The sequence below is a fragment of the Scaptodrosophila lebanonensis genome, unplaced genomic scaffold, assembly GCF_003285725.1.
Source record: "Scaptodrosophila lebanonensis strain 11010-0011.00,11010-0021.00 unplaced genomic scaffold, SlebRS2 tig00001415-arrow-pilon, whole genome shotgun sequence".
Lineage (NCBI taxonomy): Eukaryota > Metazoa > Arthropoda > Insecta > Diptera > Drosophilidae > Scaptodrosophila > Scaptodrosophila lebanonensis.
In genome coordinates, this window is record NW_022060742.1 from 7,808,845 (window position 1) to 7,829,612 (window position 20,768).

The 20,768-nt window shown below is 37.1% G+C and overlaps 2 protein-coding genes across 3 annotated transcripts in view; both read left to right on the forward strand.

Moving 5' to 3' along the window:
• LOC115633164 (Down syndrome cell adhesion molecule-like protein Dscam2) overlaps positions 1-4,266 on the forward strand; it is a 44,558-nt gene extending 40,292 nt beyond the window's left edge. The window contains exons 16-20 of one of the 2 annotated variants that reach the window (XM_030530575.1): positions 597-884; positions 939-1,082; positions 1,177-1,337; positions 1,853-1,979; positions 2,932-4,266. In XM_030530575.1, coding sequence (XP_030386435.1) covers positions 597-884; positions 939-1,082; positions 1,177-1,337; positions 1,853-1,979; positions 2,932-3,743 — 1,532 coding nt within the window. In that variant the 3' untranslated portion in view covers positions 3,744-4,266. Of the gene's footprint in view, positions 1-596; positions 885-938; positions 1,083-1,176; positions 1,338-1,852; positions 1,980-2,579; positions 2,652-2,931 lie in introns of those variants that run through there. The other variant, XM_030530576.1, reaches the window with a different exon arrangement.
• A 4,852-nt stretch (positions 4,267-9,118) lies between these two features.
• Positions 9,119-9,829, forward strand: LOC115632954 (mitochondria-eating protein). Its single transcript, XM_030530254.1, has one exon. The coding sequence runs from the start codon at positions 9,191-9,193 to the stop codon at positions 9,752-9,754; it is 564 nt and encodes a 187-aa protein (XP_030386114.1). The 5' UTR covers positions 9,119-9,190; the 3' UTR covers positions 9,755-9,829.
• The last annotated feature ends 10,939 nt before the right edge of the window (positions 9,830-20,768 follow it).

The following is a 20,768-nucleotide window of genomic DNA, read 5'->3' on the forward strand; positions in this document are numbered from 1 at the left end:
TGGATGAACGCAAGGATCTCAGAAACTATAAAAGCTGGAACAACCAAAGTTGTTTAAAATAATTTATCCAATTCGGTCAATGTTAAGAAAAACCATTATTATTAGCGAAACAAATTCTCTCTAGTAGAACCCCACCAAACTTCAGCAGCAATGTCGCTGTTCTTCTTCCTTTTGCCTCTGCTCATATACTTGTACCTCAGTGTCTGTAGTTTACCTGGGTACAGGGTATTTCACTGTAGGGCTTCCTCGACTGTGGTGTTCTCTCTTGTTTTGATTTTTACTCGGGATCGTTTAATAGAGGTATTCGCTTAAGCTTTTAAGAACTCTTCCAAAATTGCCAACCCCAATTCTTCCCTAAAAAGAATTTGGAACGTTGCTGCCTATTCTGCGTTTTTTACGATTTTTATCAAATTTATTGGAAATTTGCTTTAAACTGAATTATTGGCCACTGCCTTGTTTAAGGTATTACTATTGATTCGTGATATTTGTTTATTACCTTTAATTGCTATCATTGATTTTGTTTCCCCCCAATAAATTGAACATTTTTAATTAGAAATATCGTGAACGGAATTTGTGAATGTGCATTTTTTTTACAGTTTCGAATGCGTTGAAGCCTCAACGTCGCGTTACTATCCCTAATCTACAGCCCTCAACGCTCTATCAGCTACGAATGGAGGCCCACAATGTGGCAGGCGTCTCGAAGGCGGAATTCACGTTTGTGACGCTGACCAAAGACGGGGATCCACCACCACCAGAGATTGTGCAACGGGGCCAGAGGGGACCAAGTGTGTTCTATGGAAACATCAATCTGCTGATACCGACCATAGCAGCGGTCTCGGGCATGGTCTGCACCATTGTGCTGGTTATTCTGTGCTGGAGATATAGTGAGTAGAAGCCGAGTTTTAAGTAAACTGCCTATATTGCTTTAATTACTTCAGCCGTCCACCTCTCTGCTGCAGAACAAAGCAATCACATACAAAAGGAGTCGCTTGAGAATCGCGCCAATTCCGAGGCGGCGCAGCGGGAACGCTATTATGCCACCATTCACAAGGTTGCCATGCAGAACAATGAAAAAATACCGGGTATGTGGAGTTGAATAGTGTTTGGACGTGCCACTTGATCAGATGGCTGATTGAATTGAGGGCTGATTGTTGTATTGCAATGTTGAATTTGCAGAAACCTCCGAGGATATATCGCCGTATGCCACCTTCCAATTGTCGGAGGCGGGCAACATGTCGCAGCAACACCATGGGGGACCGGCCAATACGTTGCTGCATTCGTTTATGTACCACGAGCGAGCCCTGGCCGAGGGCTGCTCGTCGCCACCACCAGCTGCGGTACTAAAACCAACCACCCATCACCACCACCACCACAACCACAACCAACGTCCACAAAAGACAATTCATAATTATTATCAGACCTCACCGTTTCATAATATCGTGCGTTTGTTTGTTTATTCATTTCTTCTGATTTTAGCTCTATACTTGTATGCCCACCCGAACCACGGGGGTTTGTCTGCCAATTACAATTACAATTACGATTACGATTACGATTAGTCCTAGTAGTGATTTCTGTTCTCACTACGTGCTTTTTATGTTGTTGTTGTTGTAATTGCTCGCCTCTTCAGTTCGTTTGAGTGCAACGCCCTAGAAACGAGGAAACGCTGCCCTAAAAAATAAAGCGTTCACAACGTGTCATCACTTTTTAAATGATTTTTTGTTTCTCAACATTCCCTTTGCCGCCCTTGAGTTATTTAAAGGCGTTTCATCCCCAAGCGCTGTAGTAGACCCCGCTTGAGTCCCTCCCCTCTTCAGCGCAGCTTCACTTACTTTCCGTTCTTCTACACACACAGTCCAAGAACCGGCGACGCCACTCACGCAAGACCGAGCCGGAAAGCGAGGAATCCGAGTCGGATCAGGATCAACTAACTTCCAGTCGTACAGAGTCTTCCAATCAGCACGAGGGAAAAATCAAGCACAGTAAGTAAATCACTCTATTTTCACGCTTTAAGAACTTTAGTTGCCTTTTAAGCTCTGTTCAGACGATGATGTGCTGTAGGGAAACTGAAATATAAAGGAGTAGGAGGCTGACAAGTTATTTACTTCGTTTGTTCATCCGCTCTATGAACATCCAGATCTAAGGAATCATAACTTTCAATGCAGCTCAACATTTTTACAGACGAACGATCGGTTGAACTTTCTTTTTTATTCCTTATTGTGTTTTAAATGCTCATCAGAATCTATTCACTATATCATATAGCTGTTTTAAGAATGGGAGAACTTTTTCCTTTATATAATTTTTTTAATCAGATGCATCACCCCAAACCTGCTTTTATACGGCAACATTTTTTTATTGTCAAGATACAGGGACCAGTTTTTGATAGCATATGAATACTTTATGTTTACTCAAAATTTGAATATTTTGTAGTTAGCTGTCATCGTACTTGTAGCAACCCATTATGAAGTCGATCGCTTTAGAACTTTTTTTGTATATCAGTTAAAACACTCACCAATCTGAACGGGGCTTAAGAGAGTCAAGTACTTTGTCTGATATGCCTGTGTTGTTACTTTATTTTACAGACTCTAGAGTTATACAGCAATTTCCAAATCACAACATATCGATAACTTATCTGTAGTAGCCACAAAATAAACACGACTATATACAAGTACGTGTATATAGACCACAGAATTAGAGCAAGACCAAAAACAAAGAACCCAAAAGACTTCGACATAGTTTTCAATAAATCGAAACGAATGAGTTCGTAAACACACACAAGAGTATAAGTTTAAAGTTAGTTTAGCCCAAAACTGTATACCTCTTCCCCTATCTTCCTCTCTCGCTCTCTGTCTATCTATCTGTCTGTCTATCTATCTATCTATCTGTCTGTCTATTCCTCTTCTTCTCTGAAATTTCGTTTACGTTTTGCCGCAGGTATCATCTACCATGGAGCACAATCAAGCACATCCTCCGATCTGTCACCAATGTCCGAACAAAAATCATTGCCACGTCGCGGTCGCTCCAGGTATCATCATCAGCAATATCAGTTTTCCACCAATACCACACCGCGCCACCACAACAGTAGCAAAAACAGCACATCAAATACAGGCAACAACACAGCCACAACAACATCGAACAATCCGGGCAAAATTCTATCACCCCGCAATGGCAATGGGAATGGCAATGGAGCCGGCACCGGAGCCGGAGCGGGAGCGGGAAATTTGAAATCCATATCGAGTACATTTAAATCACAAGATTCCATACAGTGTCATATACCCACATTGGTCAAGTCGCCATCGATAACCACACAACAACAGAAACAGTATCACAAACAACAACTACAACAACAGCAACAACACCAGTCGAATAGCAACTCCCAGTGTAGTGCCAGTAATAACAGTAGTTTGAAGCAACAGCAACCCCTATTGATAACCCCAAAGCTCCATCCGCACCAGCTGTCCGCCACCGGCGGTGGCAACAACAGCAAGAGCTCCTCGCTCGAGCCGCATGCGAATGGCAACGAGCTGCTCGGTGTGGTCGATGGCAGCTGTAGCAGTAGCCCCCTAGCATCAGTCGTCCCCGTCACTTGCATGCCACCCTCCTCACAGTTTCGACCCATTCCCCATAAGTCTATAATGCCGACCCACGCCGAAATGGCCGCCTCAGCCGGCCAGAGCACTCTCTTGAATCCCTCGACAGCCCTGCTGTCGTCCAAGTTCTTTACAGCGCCCACGCTGCCCAAATAGGATACGGCCAATGGGGGGAGTGAATGTGGTGATAATAGTTTGATGGGGTGCAGTAGCTTCGGCTACGACAGCGGCGAGATATCCTGCACCTACATGGACCCCATAGATCAGACATGAGATTTAGCCTATGGTGAGGTGTGTGGACCCGAGGGAGCGCATTAGCAGCGACAACAACACCTCCACATTAGCTCACCACCACCACCACCAACAACAACAAAACAAGAACAACAACAACAACAACAACCACCACACAACAACTAAATCTTTAGTGAACGTTCGGGCGTGGTTGCTGCCAAGCCACACTAAATATAAAAACGAAAACGAAACCAAACCAAACCAAACCATCAACCAACTCTGGACACTCTTCTCCCCCTCATATTCCATAATATTCCACATGCAGGGCTGGCATTTTGCGAACGCTGCATCCGCTGCAGCTGCAGGCCGAATGCAATTTAGTGCCAGGGGCTGGAGCCGCCGCCGGCACCGCTGGTGCCTTCCACCATCAGCTCTCCAACGAGCCGGATCTGGGCGAGCGCATCGAGCTCGCGGAGGTCGAGTGCGATGTGGACACCATAAAGAAGCTGAAGCTGGGCGCACGCTCCTCTCTCTGGTCCAGGCCGGCCTCGACCACATCGCAGCTGCAGCAGGAACATCAGCAGCAGCAGCAGCAGCAGCAACACCAACAACATCATCAGCAGCAGCAACAGCAACGCCAACAGCAGCAGCAGCAGCAGCAACCACTAAACAAACGTGCGCATTCAAAATCACCGCAGCCGCAACAACAACAACTACAACAGCAACGGCAACAACATTCACCCGCTCCAGGCCAAAAATTGCTAAGCGAGAAATCGGATTATTCGATATCAGTGTGAGACATTGGTAAGATCTGATCGCAAGATCAGGAGGCAGCATGAGGGCAGGCCTATAAAAACAATTTGGACTACTTAGCTAGAGAGACAGCGAGTCAAGTGCTTGTGCGGATGAGTGCACTCATGGAGGTAGTTGGCAATGTATTCAAGAGTTTCAGTTGAGTGCACTTGAGACTGTGCTCATGAATGCACGCACGAATACATTCATGAATTTAATGAAAGCCTAAGATACCTCGATAAATACATATTCGCGAGTGCACTTATATTATATGTGAGTGCATTCATTACATTAGTAAGTGCAATCCAGAAAACATGCACAAGATTGTTAATAGATGCGCTCACAAATGTAATACGGTTATGGACTCATGAATGAATGAATGAGTTTAAATGAATGAAAGCAAAACCTGAATGCAAAGAATGCATCTATAAATAAGTTACTTAAATGCACTCCTGAATTTAATCAGTTTGCTCATGAGCACTTATGAATGAATGTGTGAGTCTAGCGCAATACATGCAATGAGGAAGGAATATACTGAAAACATTCATGAATGTATAAAATGATTTTTATATTGTTATCAATTCGCACTTGAATGTAATCCGTGTACTTATGAATGGACTTGTGAATACCGATTTGTTGATAAATGCAATCATGAATGAAATGAATTGCACATATAAATGTAATGGATATTATCAAATCCTTTATGAATATATGTTTTCGTTTTCACACATTCATGAATATACTGAATGCACCCTTGAGTGTAATGAATGCGCTCATTTCACATTTTGAAGCACTTGACTCTTTGAAGATATATACCCGTATAGGCAATAAATCAACTCACTCAATAGTTGGGTCGTTTTTAATACAAATATCGTCTAACCCCAACAAACAATAACAAACTGTTTTGTACATTTTTGTAATGCATTTGTTACCTAACCACAGAAACCCTGTATTGCCTCACAAGCCCCTCCCCCCACACTCCACAAAAACAACTACTTGGACACAACAATAAACAACAACTTTCGGACAATCAGTATATCAAAATTTTGCGCACCCATCCAAACACTCGCACACACTCCCATAATATCTCTCCCATATATGCATCATATACATACTCGTATATAGTACTTATATATAACAGAATGAATATTGACAATTCGTGCATGTCCAGGCATGTCATCCAAGTAACGTTTAATAATAAAAATAATAATAACAACAACACCAAAGGAATCCCAGGTCTGTTGTCGAACTTCCAAACGTTGTACATAAATAAAGATACATACATAGATACCATAGAGATACTACTTACAGTATTGAGTACTATATTCGTACTACTTATGACTAACAGTGTGTGTATAACTCGTAACTATGAATCGAACTACTAACACGATTGACTACTCGATACTAAACTCAATATATTGTAACGCATCGTATTTTACTGTTTTTGTATGTAGAGAGGTTGTACTGTACTTCTAGTAGTATGTGTGTGTGTGTGTGTGTGTGAGTGGTACGAAGAATGTCGAATCGATCGAGTCAGATCGAATCGTTTCATTTTGATAGCCCTTTCGATAATATGTATTTGTACTTGTACTGAACTTTTGGAATCTGAGCAATACTGAGTTATACTTGTATTGCGACGCTAAGTACTTATTTTTGTAAGTTAAAGCTCCTCCTCTCTACTATTTATCCTTTTTCGAGTCCACAAAACGAGAATTGAAAATTGAAAATTGAAGAAGAAAACCAAAAAAACTCAGACATATGCTGTGTACAAATTTATACTATATACTTACATACAAGTATGATGTCTAACGATATATAATATACGGGCGATTATGTGCTCATATGTATATACAAATACGGACATACACATACCTAGACCTCTAGCTGTTAGTGCCACTATATATATACACTCATATACATACTTATATATACATACGTACTCGTATATAGGTATACAAGTATTTTGTAAATAAGCGAGGGGCGAATAAAACCAAATTGACTGAAACTGAACAACAAGAACAAATAATAAAGAACAAAGAAATTCAAGAAAGCTGAGGCGATTTAAAGAACATGTTAACTAAATGTAATTGATATATAGCTGATTTATATACATATATACATATAAACATACACACAACCATACAAATACATGCCAGTAAAGCAAGGAAGGAAGGAGGGAAGGAAGGACGGAAGTACGAGTATTCAATCCATATAGCCTCTACTATATACGATACCAGCAGCAATTAGTGTTTCCATTACAATAAACTGTCGTTCGTCAAATTGTAGATAAATGTTTTAACCATTCGAATCAAATAGAAAGTCGTAATCAAATCTCTCTCACATACACACACACACACACACACACACCCAAAATCCAATCAAGTAAGGCAGCAGAAGACAAACAAAAACAAACTACAAATTAAAATTACGCCTAGTCGGTACTCACATACATAAACGTACAAGTACGTATATATATATATATATATATATATATATATATATATATATATATATATATATATATATATATATATATATATATATATATAAATAAATATATATAACTTAGCTGTATTTTTAACTAGCCTACAAAGCGATATGCAAATTAGCAGCAGAGACAGACAAGATAAGAGAAGAAAAGCAAAGTAAAGGAATAACAAAAGATTTAAAATGTTTCGGAACCATGTGCCAAAATTTGTTTTAGATAAAATAAAAACTGCATATTAAATTATACAATAAATAAGAGAGATCGCAGAACACACACACTCAGACACACACACACACACACACACACACACACACACACACACACACACACACACACACACACACACACACACACACACACACACACACCTACAAATAGGCAAAGAGCATACATTTAAGCAGAAAAACAAACAACGGATAATACGAATCAAAAGGCAGTCTAGTCGGACGGCAGTTGGGGCTCCACAGATAATGCGTATTTGGAGAGAGCGACTGCCGTTTCAAATTTCGTTTCAAATGCAGCGCCAGTTCCACAAAATAATAATATTAGCAAAAAAAAAAAAAAACAGTTCAGAATGTTTTTCATTTTTGCCAGCATTTACAAACACATTTGTGCAGCACTTTCGAACTTTCATTTGAACGCTGCAGAAGCTCACTTTTTTATACAAATACGAGTACACGTATGCATTTATTTACACGAGAAACGGTTTTTAAATTCAACATCGAATTTTACGAATTTATTAAAACACAAAAGCAAAACTAAATACGAGTATACATATAACAAGAGGAGTTGCCAAGGCACCAATTACACCAAATGTTGCAAAATCAAAATCAAAACTCAAACGAAACGAAACAAATGAAAAATAAAAAACAAAAAACACAAGCAAGTAAAATACAATCAAAACGCAAATAACAAATAATTGACGAATTATTATGAATATGAGAAAATGAAGAACAACAAACTTTTATGTTTAACAATTAATTAGCACAAAACTACAAATAAAACTAATAATGTAAAAAAGGGAAATATAAACAAAATACAAAAACAATCGAAACCTCTTTCTCCTCAATGGGTGGATGGTTTTTTTTTATTTTTATTTTTATAGTATTCTAGTATCAAGAAGCTGAGCAGACCTTTTTTTGAACTTACAAACATTTATATTTATTTATTCAAAAGAACGCCTTTTCTCTACCCAGAAGCATTTCAAAGGAATGTTTAGGACATAATTTTTGAATGGGTTTGACGTTATTTTAGCGCTTTCTTTTTCATGGACAAATGCAATTTTCCAAAGAGCAATACGAAGGCAAATCAGGAAAAAAAATATATATATATAATATAGAATAGTTGTCAAAAAATCAGTCACACTTGTTGACATTTAAATAATTCTCCTGGAATCTTAAAAAAAAAGAAATCAATATGCCCAACACTTTTGACTTCACCAGACGATTCCCTTTGGCATTTCGTCGCTTGATTTCAGGATCGTCGTATTGCAAACACTTCGATGTATACCCAGTCACAATAATATATAAGTTGCTATTTATTTCTTCCAAGCTTGACCAAATTGTTGAACTAACTAACTATGAAGGGCCGGAGTCTGCGGTGAATGCTATTTCGAGGGAAGCGATATCGAGCTAAGAGGGGACTATGTAGAGAAATAGAAATAGGTGTTCCCCTTGTTTTTCATGTTTTCATTGCTAGAGCATTGTCAGGACAGTTTGAAATACCACAGGTATGCGAAATAGGAACATATTAACGCAATACCCGAACAGCAGACATGACTATATTGAATTGTGATTTCATCTTCACATCAGAAGTCATACTACACCCCTCGCTGGGTATAAAAATAGCGCCTGACGTCATCGACTGATAAACGTTTAAGCTGTCGAGCGTGCGGCGCGCACGTAAAGCAAACGAAACGTTTGCCGCCACAGCCTAAACGTTTGGCGTCGACTATAAAAGCAGCCGCCGACCCAGTCGAGCCATCAGTCGACAACCAGACCGCGTGAGTCCACAACAACAATTCCAGTTTCGTCGCAGTTCTGCCGCAGTAAGTGACCTTCTTTTTAGTAAATATTTGTAAAGCGGTGCCAAAATGTCGCAGTCCGATAAAGTGGTGCGTGCGGCGCCTCAGTTATGCGAGGGCTGCAGCGGCCTGGAGCCCACAGCTGCCTCCTCAGCTGCAGTTGATATTGAGGATATGGCGGTGCCCGCCAATGGAGAGCAGGAGCAGCAGCAGCAGCAGCAGCTGATGAAGCTGATGAAGCTGATCCGCAAGGCCAGCATAGCTCAGCAAATGCTGGCCGATGTGATGAAGCAGCTGACACGCCAGCAGGCACATGGAAGGAGTCGCAAAAGCAGAGTCCACCCAGGTAATAGCAATCGATGCAGTTTGAGTTCCAGTTCCAGCAACAGCAGCCACAGCGATTGCGAGGTAGTTGGCGTGCAAATGGAGCCCAGAGTTCGGACGAAGCACAGAGGTAGAGGCAGAGGCTGTGCAGATAGAAGAAGGGATCGCTCCCACTCACGCGGTCACTCACGCGGGCGCTCACGTGGTCACTCACGTGGTCGCTCACGTGGCCGTTCCCGCTCCCGCTCCCACACACATGCTAGAAAAAGAAGCCTACCTTTGAATATGCCGCTGACGCTTTCTGTGTGAGTAAACTTTATTTTAAAGCTACGCCTATTTTTATTCAAGTATTTCACAAATAAAAACAATTTAATTTTAAAAAAATATTAAAAATAAACAACAAAAAAAAACAATAAAATCCAAAAAAAAAACGATAGTAATAATCTCATTAAAAAGATATTATTCAATAGTAATACGTTAATATAGAATTATTTCTCAATAAAATACAATATTTAAATGTACACAAAAGAGTGCGTTTCATTTATGATTTGGTAGCTTTTCGTAAAATTGATTTTGGGGCAAAATATTCATTTCACATTTGCAGTGAGTTCAAGAATTGGAATCTATACGTTTGAAGGGTATTTAGCAACATTGCGAAATAGTCTAATTGGGACAAACACCATTTCTGGCAATGCTATAGCGAGGCCAGCAACCACTGACTAGGTCCTCTGCTTGACTCTTTGATGTGAATTTTTGCGGCAAGCAGTGTATGTTGCAGCATTTGCTTCGCAACATTTTCTATAACATGTTAACTTAATTCTGTTATCGTTTCTCACCCTATACTCGTTTTATATCTGTTAACATATTTGAACAGCCCAACGCACTTTTGCCAGTTGTTAATAATATGATTTATAACCAAATTCATTTTGATGAAAATATGGATTTCATATTTTAGTGAAATCAACAATTGGAATGCAATCTATACAAACGTTTCAAGGTATTTATATAACATTGCGAAATAGACAAATTGGGCCAAATACCATTTCTAACAATATAATAGCGAGTCTCACAACCATTGGTTCACTGCTTGACTCTGCGATTGCATTTTTGTCAAATGCAGTGCATGATGCTCTACAATAGTTTTCATAACATATTTCAACGGCATCAACAGTGTTCATACTGCTTCGTTCAACATGTTAACTTAACACTGTTATGGTTTCTTAGCTTATATTTGTTTTATATCTGTAAACATATTTTGCCAGTTGCTATTAAATAGTATTTACTTTATGACAATATGTATATCGATGGAAAATATGTATTTTACAATTTTAGAGAAATCAACAATTAGAATGCAATCTATACGTTTAAAGATAATTTACTAACATTGCCAAAACAGTCTAATTGGGACAAATACCTTTTCGAGCCATGTTATAGCCAGTCTCACAACCAGAACTCCACTACTTGTTTCTTAGGACAACCAGTTGTCCACTGCTTTACTCTTCGGGCAAGCAGTGTACGATGCAGGAAATTATTTGCAATGTGTTTCTTAAGATGTTACGACAACAGCAATGTGTGTTCCAACATGTTAACTTAACACGGTTAGCGTTTCTGAACTTAACATGTTCGTTTCAATTTTTCTTAACTGTTTTAAAACCCACACATAACAAACATGTTTATGCAGCAAAAATTTAATTTGATTTGATTTGATTTATTTACAACGTAAACTCGTGAAATTAAATAAAATAAGATATACATGGTCAAACCAGTTCAATTTTGAAATAAAGGGCAGTAGGGGACCAACAAAAAAAAAATCACTTTTTGTACCAACAGTTGCAGTCATGGACATTTTATACTGCTTTTTACAACAATTTACACTTACCTTTTGATGCACTGCTTATGCAGTGCAGCTTAACATACTTGAACAATTTTTCACTGCTTGTTGGAACAGGGTTATTTCATGCTGTTAGCAAACAAGTTGTACATGCAACTTTTTTTGACGTTCATACAAAATGTTGCATACTGCTTTGTATGTTCTGCTTCACTTGGTTAGAGCTGGTTACTTATAACTGCTTTAAGCAATAGGTCTAAAATTGCATTCAGGACACAATCCACACTCTAATATCCAAAGCCACAAACCATTGGCACAATCGCTAAAATCCACAAAATACTTGTGGAATTTATAATTTTTTAGAGTCGGAAGCCATCAAAAGCAATTACGTTCAACACTTTACGGCTGATATTTCCTTTAGCTACTATATGCTATATAGTTTAGAGCTATAAATGTATGTACATATGTATAACATTTTTCCATTTGGAGAATGCACAACTTCAGAAACCATCGGCGTTTTTAATGAAAGCGCGGAACTTTCAATAAACAATTAGTTACAATAACTCCGCGCAATTAGAAGCGAAGCGACGCGCTCAACACGTGCAGTTAAACTGAAGATTGTTACTTAGTTACTTAGTAAACTGCTCTCTCTTAATGTGAAGTGAGAAAAGAGAAGGAATCGTTATCGTCATTAAATAAGTAACTGTAAGTCTGCAACTGACATCCAGAACTCTCATACCACTACACTGTACATGTAACAAAAAACGTATTATTATTTATTTATTATTCTAATAAATTGAATAAACAACCAAAACTGTAATTAATTTATTAAATAATACACAAATTTCAAAAACAATACATACATATACATTATTTTAAAATAATTTAGTAACGCATTTATTATGGAACTTCAGTGATGCCAAGGTTCCTTTCCTTCTAATACTGAATCCCTATGTGAATAGATTATTCATAAATTGTATACCTGACATCTTTGTAGCGTTTTTTGTGTAAATAAAAGTTTAATAAATGCAATAAGGTTTGGCGTGCACTGTCGTTCGTTCTTAAATAAATACCCGAGGCTGTGCAGTAATCGACGTAATTTTATGATTGTAATATCATTTCAATCTAAATGCCGAATTTCCGTTAAAACGACACAACACGCGAGTTTTACGCTGCCGAAGTGATTTTAGTTAAATTTTACCTAACTTGTCTCTAATGTGTGCGATATGCCGATAATGCTATTAAGGCTATTGTGTCATAGATGACTCAGTTAGCCCGCAATGTGGCCCAAGTATATTTTGCGATATATGTATTTATAAATTGAATATACATATTTTTTTGGTTGCTTTTTGTTTTCTCCTTACTGGATGTGTGTTTTGAATGTGAAGTATTTTGTGAATAAATTTACGAGGCTGTGTGGAAAATTCATTTAATTTTTAAAAGCATAAATAAGTAAATATTCTACAAATCTAATTTGTTTTTGTTAGTGTACATTCTTGTTTGTATTTCAGTATTATATATTTATAAAAAAAAAACCGATTTCGCGTTCAAGCCGATATGTATGGCGTAGGGTGGGGCAGGTGGGGGAGGGGGGTGTTGACACCCCTACAAAAAATTTCGCCATATGAACTCGACCAAAAACATTAAAATGGAACTAAGTTGGATTTGTGGAAATTTTTCTATTATTCATATACATCACTTGTTATTTTAATGCATCGTGCATTATTAAATCCATATTCAAATGCTTTCTATTTTTGAAAATGTAGACAAACTAGACAAATGAATAAAAAAAACTATCAAAATCCTGAAAGGCGGTTAGAAAGAGAGAGCGTTGCGCATTTAGCTATTTTTTATTTCGGAAAAAACTGTAAACCTACAACTGACGAAATTGGAAGTGCTTTTAGAAGTACGCTTAGCCATTTCTAGCTTTCTTTATTTGCTGTTGTAGCTTTTTGTGACTCTCAAGAATTGGCTGCTCCCTCTGATAACAACGAAAAGAACACATTCTCTTTTGTTTTGAATGCTTAAATGCGTAGCCACTGTTCAGAATACCTGTTAGATTGATTAGCACTTACTTGTATGTATATTTCCAATTTGAAGGTAAGCTGTTGGTTATTGCATTTCATTCAAAATATGACACTACTAGTTGTACTTATCTCAATTCCCATTTTCATAAACCAATTTTGCGGCCATGATGTAATCCCGAGCACGTTTTATTGATGCAAATAATTTACGCTGCCTGACAATATTTATGTGTGGATGGGTGTGTGTGTGTGTTTCGTAATTTACACAAAATTTGTATTTATCACTTTTTTAATTATCGTGCCGCACGCAAAATGTTTGTTCGTATATATGGGAGGTATTATTGTTATTACTTTAATTATTGATATCAATGGCGAGTATCGCAGGGCTGTCCATTATTGCTGGGCCCAAAAGTCTACAGCTGTTGTTACGATGCTGGCTAGAATGCAATGCATTTATAATGTTGGCGATAATTTCAACAAATAATAATGATTGGAGGGGCAGAGGGGGAGGCTGCCAAAAATTATTATTTGCCAATCGGCAGCTGGCGGCAATTTAACGGCAATTGTTGCAAGAATTTATTTCTATTGTTGACCTGAATGAAGCGTCCCAAATTATTTAACACGCCCTCCCCCACACACTCGTACACTATTTGGAGCGGGCGGAGGTAAACAATTACCGAATATTTTGTGCAAATATGCCTAACTGAAATATTTGGTAAAGTTTTGAGTGCCACGCTTTCCATTTGCCTCCAAAATGGGACTGAGTGTGTGTGTATTTGAATGAGTGCACCCCAAATGTGGCACACATTAAGGAAGAGATTGGCCCAATAAGTGGACGCACACACACACACACACAGAGTTACCACCGCATTGTTGAATTTTGGTTTCTCGCAAAGTGATTTACGCAATTAAAATAATTTCATTCAAATGGTCTATAATTCAACTGGCATTTCGTGCCCCCTCATTGCCACTGCCACTGCCACTGCCGCGGTCAGTTTGCCAACACACACACACACAGACACAGCGGACACGCCCTCAAAATGGACAGAAAGTCCGCTGACAATGCACAAGCCATAAATCTGTTTTAAAAATTTACACTCCACACACACACACATATTTGCAGTCTCATCCATGCATACTTTCCGATTCTAGTTCAGAATCTACTTTTCTGCGCTACTTTGGCGCTCTAACAACTTGCCCGAGCATCTGAATTATTAAACTATTATTCTGTATATTAAAGTATTGTATATTAAAGTATTGTATATTAAAGTATTGTATATTAAAGTATTGTATATATTTTTAAATTATAACTCAATTTTTGGCCCGTATTTGAAACGAATAGAAAATGCTTCTTCGCGCATTAAATATATTATTATTATCACTATTTTTAAGTAAAAGCCTCTTTCAATTAAATCATCCATTAATTTCAGAGGTAAGGGAAATTATCATTTTCTTTTGATTGCAAATATGTTTAGAAAACCACTTTGGAAATACTTTTCATAGTTGTGTTCCTATTATTTTCCTATCTAACCACATTTTCTGGCACCCATAACACTTTTTATTTGTGTTTTATTTTACACTCGCTGCATTGTTATAGAAATGGAAAATGTCTTCTTTAAATCTGCGTTCCGAATTCTTCACAAGCTAACTACAACAGAGCTTTCATATGATAAATGATATATGAATGAGAAAAGAATCAGGGAATACAGATGTTTGGAAATTCGAATTAAAGCCCATTTGTGAATGATAGCAAATCGAAAAGGCAATGCCTTTAAATTATCCACCCGATGGAAGTAATATCCCATTTGTGTTAGCAGTGGACTACATTTCTTTATCGTGAGAATAGCGCCCACATACTCCCTTCACCAGAACAACATTTCCTTTGAAAAGTTAACAAGCAAGCGTTTCATCTCCTTATTCGACAAAAATATTACACTTAAGTGGCTTATTGGTAAGCAATTCAAATTTATTCCTTAATTAAATCCATTGTGCTTGAATATCACAAAACATGAACTACAAGACTCTTAAATAATATAATTATTGTGTTGAAAGTTTTGTGTAACAATAATTGGATCAAACAGATTAATAAATAGAGTCAGTTTTGAAAATGGCAACAAATTGAAAACTGTTCACAATTTATGTGTGTGTCTATTGAATGGAAGCGAAAGACATACTTGCATCCCTAGTAGTAAAAGTCATTTCTATGTTTATAACCTTATCCAATTACCAAACACCCCTTCTACCTTGTTCCAACATTACTCTTCAACTGTAAAGGTCACACAGCTCTCTGATATGCCTTCGAGTGCTGCTGTGGAAGCCCCTATCTGACGTCGATTCATGTGACGGCTTAAATCAGATGCCATTAAAAGGCTTTCAGCGTTGTGTGTATATTTACAGGAAAATTAGCGTGCATTTTGTAGAAATTGTAGGAGAATTAGGGACGCAGACGAATTGTGAAATGATTGTCAAATGCTATTTGGCTTTTGCCACGCACACGTGCTTTTCAAATTTAACATTGTTTTCGCCACTTCCAATGTCCTTAAATCAATACGAGTACGAACCAAAAATAGGAAATTGCAAATGGCGCTCTGCGGTCGGACTGGGTCGAAGTAGAGGAGGCAGGCCAGAAAGGGCAGGCAACAAATGCGGCTAATGCCGTGCCATTAAGTAAAATCTATCGAGCAAAATTACATGGCCACAAAAACAACAAGAGCATCAAAAATGTGGCGCACAGCTTGCCACTGCGGTTGCTTAGCCAACAAAAAATTTGCATAAGCAGTCGCGCATCAAATTTTTGAGTGAGACGAGCGTATAAAAATTGTTTTTATGTTCACGCAGTTGCCGACAAAATGGACGAACGCATCAGTCATCTATCTAGATGGCCCATTGCAATGAACCCAATGAACATACTTCTCGTTTTGTGGTCACACACACACACACACTGACACATGCACATAAAAACACGTTCATTATTTTATAGCCGTCCATTTGTATTTTTCAGTGTGTGTGTGTGTGTGTATGTGTGCGGCATGTGGATTAGCAGGGATTTTGTGGCCAGTTTTAATAGAATTACAGATGCATTTCGCAATTGAGTGCGCACCTACAATTATTACCCGTACACCCATCCGTAGCCACTATTTTCCGTCACTTTTCCGTCTGTTTGTTCGCGTTAATTAATGAGACGCCCACTTCAATTGGCTTAGTGTGAGATTCCATTTGCGATTTGATTTAAAGCACGCACACTCATCCTTGAGCACATACTCGTACTGCGTTTATGCTGAGGGATTTCACTTCTCGAATTAGCCGTCAACAGGTTCCTGCAGTGTGGCTCAGCCTCTTTAAAACATTGTTTCACCAAAATTGACTAGAACATGGCAGCTGGTTGGCTTAAGAAGATCAAATATCTAAAAAACTAAAGAGTGCTTCAAACTTCCTGCAGTTAATAAAAAATAAAACAGTAATCTAATAATCGATAGAAAAATGTATGTGTGTTTTTTAAACAAAAAAGTGAGGGAGTACTTCGGTTGCGCATCCGACCTCTTAGCCCTCTCTGCACATGAAGAAATCCATATAAAGGCCCTCTTTTATACATCATTCGGCTGATCTTGAACAAGCTCCCAAAAAAACTTCATACACTGCTTTTATGCAAGAATTAAAATATAACTTAAAAGGCATGTAAAATGATACAATAAATATTTTAAAATCAGCTCGGTATATTAAGTTGTTTCAGAAATAATAACAATTAACAGTTTGTAACATTTATGTTACATTGGAATACAGAGTCCATACCAACAGCATGACACATTTTTGTATCAAACCATTATCCTTTGTTTTTTAATTTTTCAAATATAAATCTTGCACATAATTCCAATAGAATGGTCTTCTGTGTATTAACTAAGGATGAGAAAGCTAATCAGCTACTTCAATTTCAAGTTGATGTGAAGGTTATCTGACAATAAGCCGATAAATCGTTCTATTCCCAGTCAGAGGACGAATCGGATGGAGCAGTCACTAGTCTCCATCATCATCTAGTAAGATTTGCAGGTGATGGTACTTGGCCCATTCAGTCGTTGTAGTTGGAAACGCTAATACAGTTTAAATTACGAATAAAATACGTACAGTCTTAAATTCCGTAAATGTGATCTCCTCAAAAAATTACAAACTGTATTGTTATGGCCAAAGCTGCGGGCCGGTTCGCAAAACAATAACTAAAAATTAAAAAAAATGATTTTAGATCTATCTTTTCTGACAAATCATGCAATAATTTGCCGCATAAACGTGGTAACAGTTACTATATACTTACAAACACAGGCAATACACATGGAGAAATGTGTGTAATAATGAACGCAGCTGTTGCCATCCAACGAGGCACAGTGTGTTTTCTGTATGGAATATTTGATGAAAATTTGAAGCATTTGTGGAACTTTTCTAAACTACCAAGTTCGACTACGTTATCACATTCCAAGAAAAGGTTATCTTTTTCTCAAGCACATGTAATAAAAACCATTTTATTTATTTCAAAAATGTGACGACTTATGAATAAATTTTTTATTTTATTTTGTAGATACTTATCTTAACCATTTTTTAACATAAATTTCAAATCACCTACGCATCCACCTTTCAACATTTCATTGTAAAATTAAAAATATTTTTGTTTTAAAAACACATTCTGTTAATAAAAATGATGTTTTGTGGCGGGAATCACACGATGTGAGTTTGTTCCAGAGTAGGTTTTTTGGGTTCGAACCATGCCTATTATACTTGTATGGCAAGAGTTCTCACAAAATTTAATAATTGTCAAACCAAATCAATGTCTTACATTGCCAGAAAGACTGTGTAATGTTCTTTCAAGGCAGTTGCCATTCCAAGCAATTATTTGCAATACTCTTCAGTTTGATAAATGGGTGCATCTGAGCAATCTTACCTTTCCTGATTTGATGCACTGTGCGAGGATGCCTTGCTTATACACTCAGCTGGCGCTTATGTTTTAAATTTAAAGCCCCATTCGATTTATTTGGTGACCCAGTTTTCAGCGGCCTGTCTATAATCCAACGATTACATGTGACACACGCATACGTTGCAGATTATTTTTCATTTCTTCGACTCTAGCCTGTCGTTACGCATTTGCTGAGCGGACTGCAATCGGCGATGTGCAAGTGTGTGGGTGGGTGGGTGTGTGTGTATATGTGTATGCTATTTGCATAAATAACGCCTCCACACCCCACACCCCACGCACCACCCTCCATAGTAGGCGTGCATGTTCATTCAGGTTCATTCATGTGTGCTCGCACATTTGTTGTTTGGTTGCTTGCGACAGATGTAAAGTTTTTTTTATAGAAGTCTATAATGTCAGAGCAGAGTCCTCAATTAAAACACGTCAAAATGCATAATTTGTAAATAAAAAATTTATTCGTTTTTCATTTCGTATTTTATGCAGACAATCGTACTTATTTTGCTTTTTGTGTTGTTTGTCAAAGCAAATGTCGCGCCTTTTTGTATGCAAATAAAAACGGCAATTTTGCTGTTATTTCAATTTATTTTATTTTATTTTCATATTTATATTCACACTCTCAAATTTGCTGGCGACATTTGCATATGTTGTTTATTGTTGCTTTGGTTATATGTAATGCTATTTTTTCCGTATTGTTTTTATTCATATTGCTATTGTTGTTGACTTCCTTTGTCAGACAATCGCATGTGTATTTGAGTAGCATGTTGTTTATGTTTATTTAACAATTAAAAGTAATGAGTTTAGAGTTGAAGGTTTATGTCGATTCGGTTTTTTTTCCTTCCTTCCTTCTTTACAATTCAATTGCTTTATTTCAACTAATAACTATTCAATATGTATATGTATGCATGTTGCTTACAGACTATTTCGTATAATTCGACGCATTCATTCTAAATCAGAAACGCACCCACCCGTTCGTTCAGTAATTAACTTTATAATACACGAGTTATTAGCTTACCTATGACTTACATATGTCTCTATAATATTTGTATAATATATTAAACTTTTGTAAATACATATCCTTGTTCTGTGTTGTGTGTGTGTGTTCACAAATCGTCTGACATATATAGTACATGTGTTGTGTTTACAGTTGGGTTTAATAAATACACATACTAAGTATATATGCCTTTAAAAATTTATCTATTTTATTTTGATTGGTTAGCTTTATCAATATTCAATCGTATTTCAACGTTTATGTCTGCATGTCCTTCACAAAGCTTATAAGTGAGCTTCAAAGCGTAGCTGATAATTATTCAACGATGTTATTTGATGTAACAAAGAGTAGGCTCAAGTAATCGGAACGAAAAATAGAGGGATATACTTGTATTCGGATAGTATTAATTTGAACCCTTGATAGTCTTTATTTAAAGTTAAGCCTCTCTTTATAGGTGGTTCAAGCTTGCCACGTTGAGTAAATTAAATATCTCCGATACGCATTGCTCTTACTTTTGATATTCGTCAGTAAAATGAAAATAGTTTTCTACTTAGGTCAGATTTAACAACTGATATTCGCGAATTAAAAAAAAAAAATTATCAGGTGTACTTTCTCGATGGTATTGCTTAGATATTCTCCCCATAGAAGAATGGGACTATGGACTTTATGAATTCAACTAGTGTTAATCCGAATCTTCATAGCTTAATCGATTGATTATTTCCAAAATTTGTTTGCCTTAAAATTTGTGTACAGTTTTTCCTTTAACTCATATCGTCTATAAAGCTATGGTGTTGGCTTGATGTATTGCTAATGAGCTAACAATCGGTTCTTATATAGTTTTCCTTACGAACATTTATCCAACGACTTAGTCACCAAATAAATAAATCAAATCAACTTCATTTAGAATTAAGAGAATTCTTTTTTTAAGAAACGATGAACGATGATGTGTTTTGTAAATATAGCTCTGAAATTTTTGAATCTTAGCTCTCTTTGTGTAGTTCATGCAGCTTCGACTAGGCCGAGGTAATAATTATATTCTGCCTATGTCTAACACCCATCAATTTGTTAATGAGTCATCTTTTTACACAATGCTGAAAGCTTTATATTGTATTTGATAATTATTACAATTTTTACAGCTTGATTCATTAACGCACTGGCAATAAATTGTTTGCATTGCAGCTACTTTATCATTAAAAAATAGAATGCAACAAAATAAAAAAATATGTATAATGCCAGATTAGATAAAGTCTCATTATTAAATGTTGTCCAATCTACTATAAATTTAATTACATTTTTCGCATAACCAAAAAGCGATTTAAAGCACATTTTATGCGGCGCGTAAAATGAAAGTGATTTTAGGCAATTATTCGATTTAGTTTTGTGGCTTTCTTTTTTCGGCCGTGTTCGACAAATGTTCGCGAAATTATTAAAATGTTATGGTGCGGCAAATGTTTTTTGTTTTTTTAATTATAGCAATTATGAAACACAAATAAATATGTATGGTTATTATTATACATTTTCAGTATTTA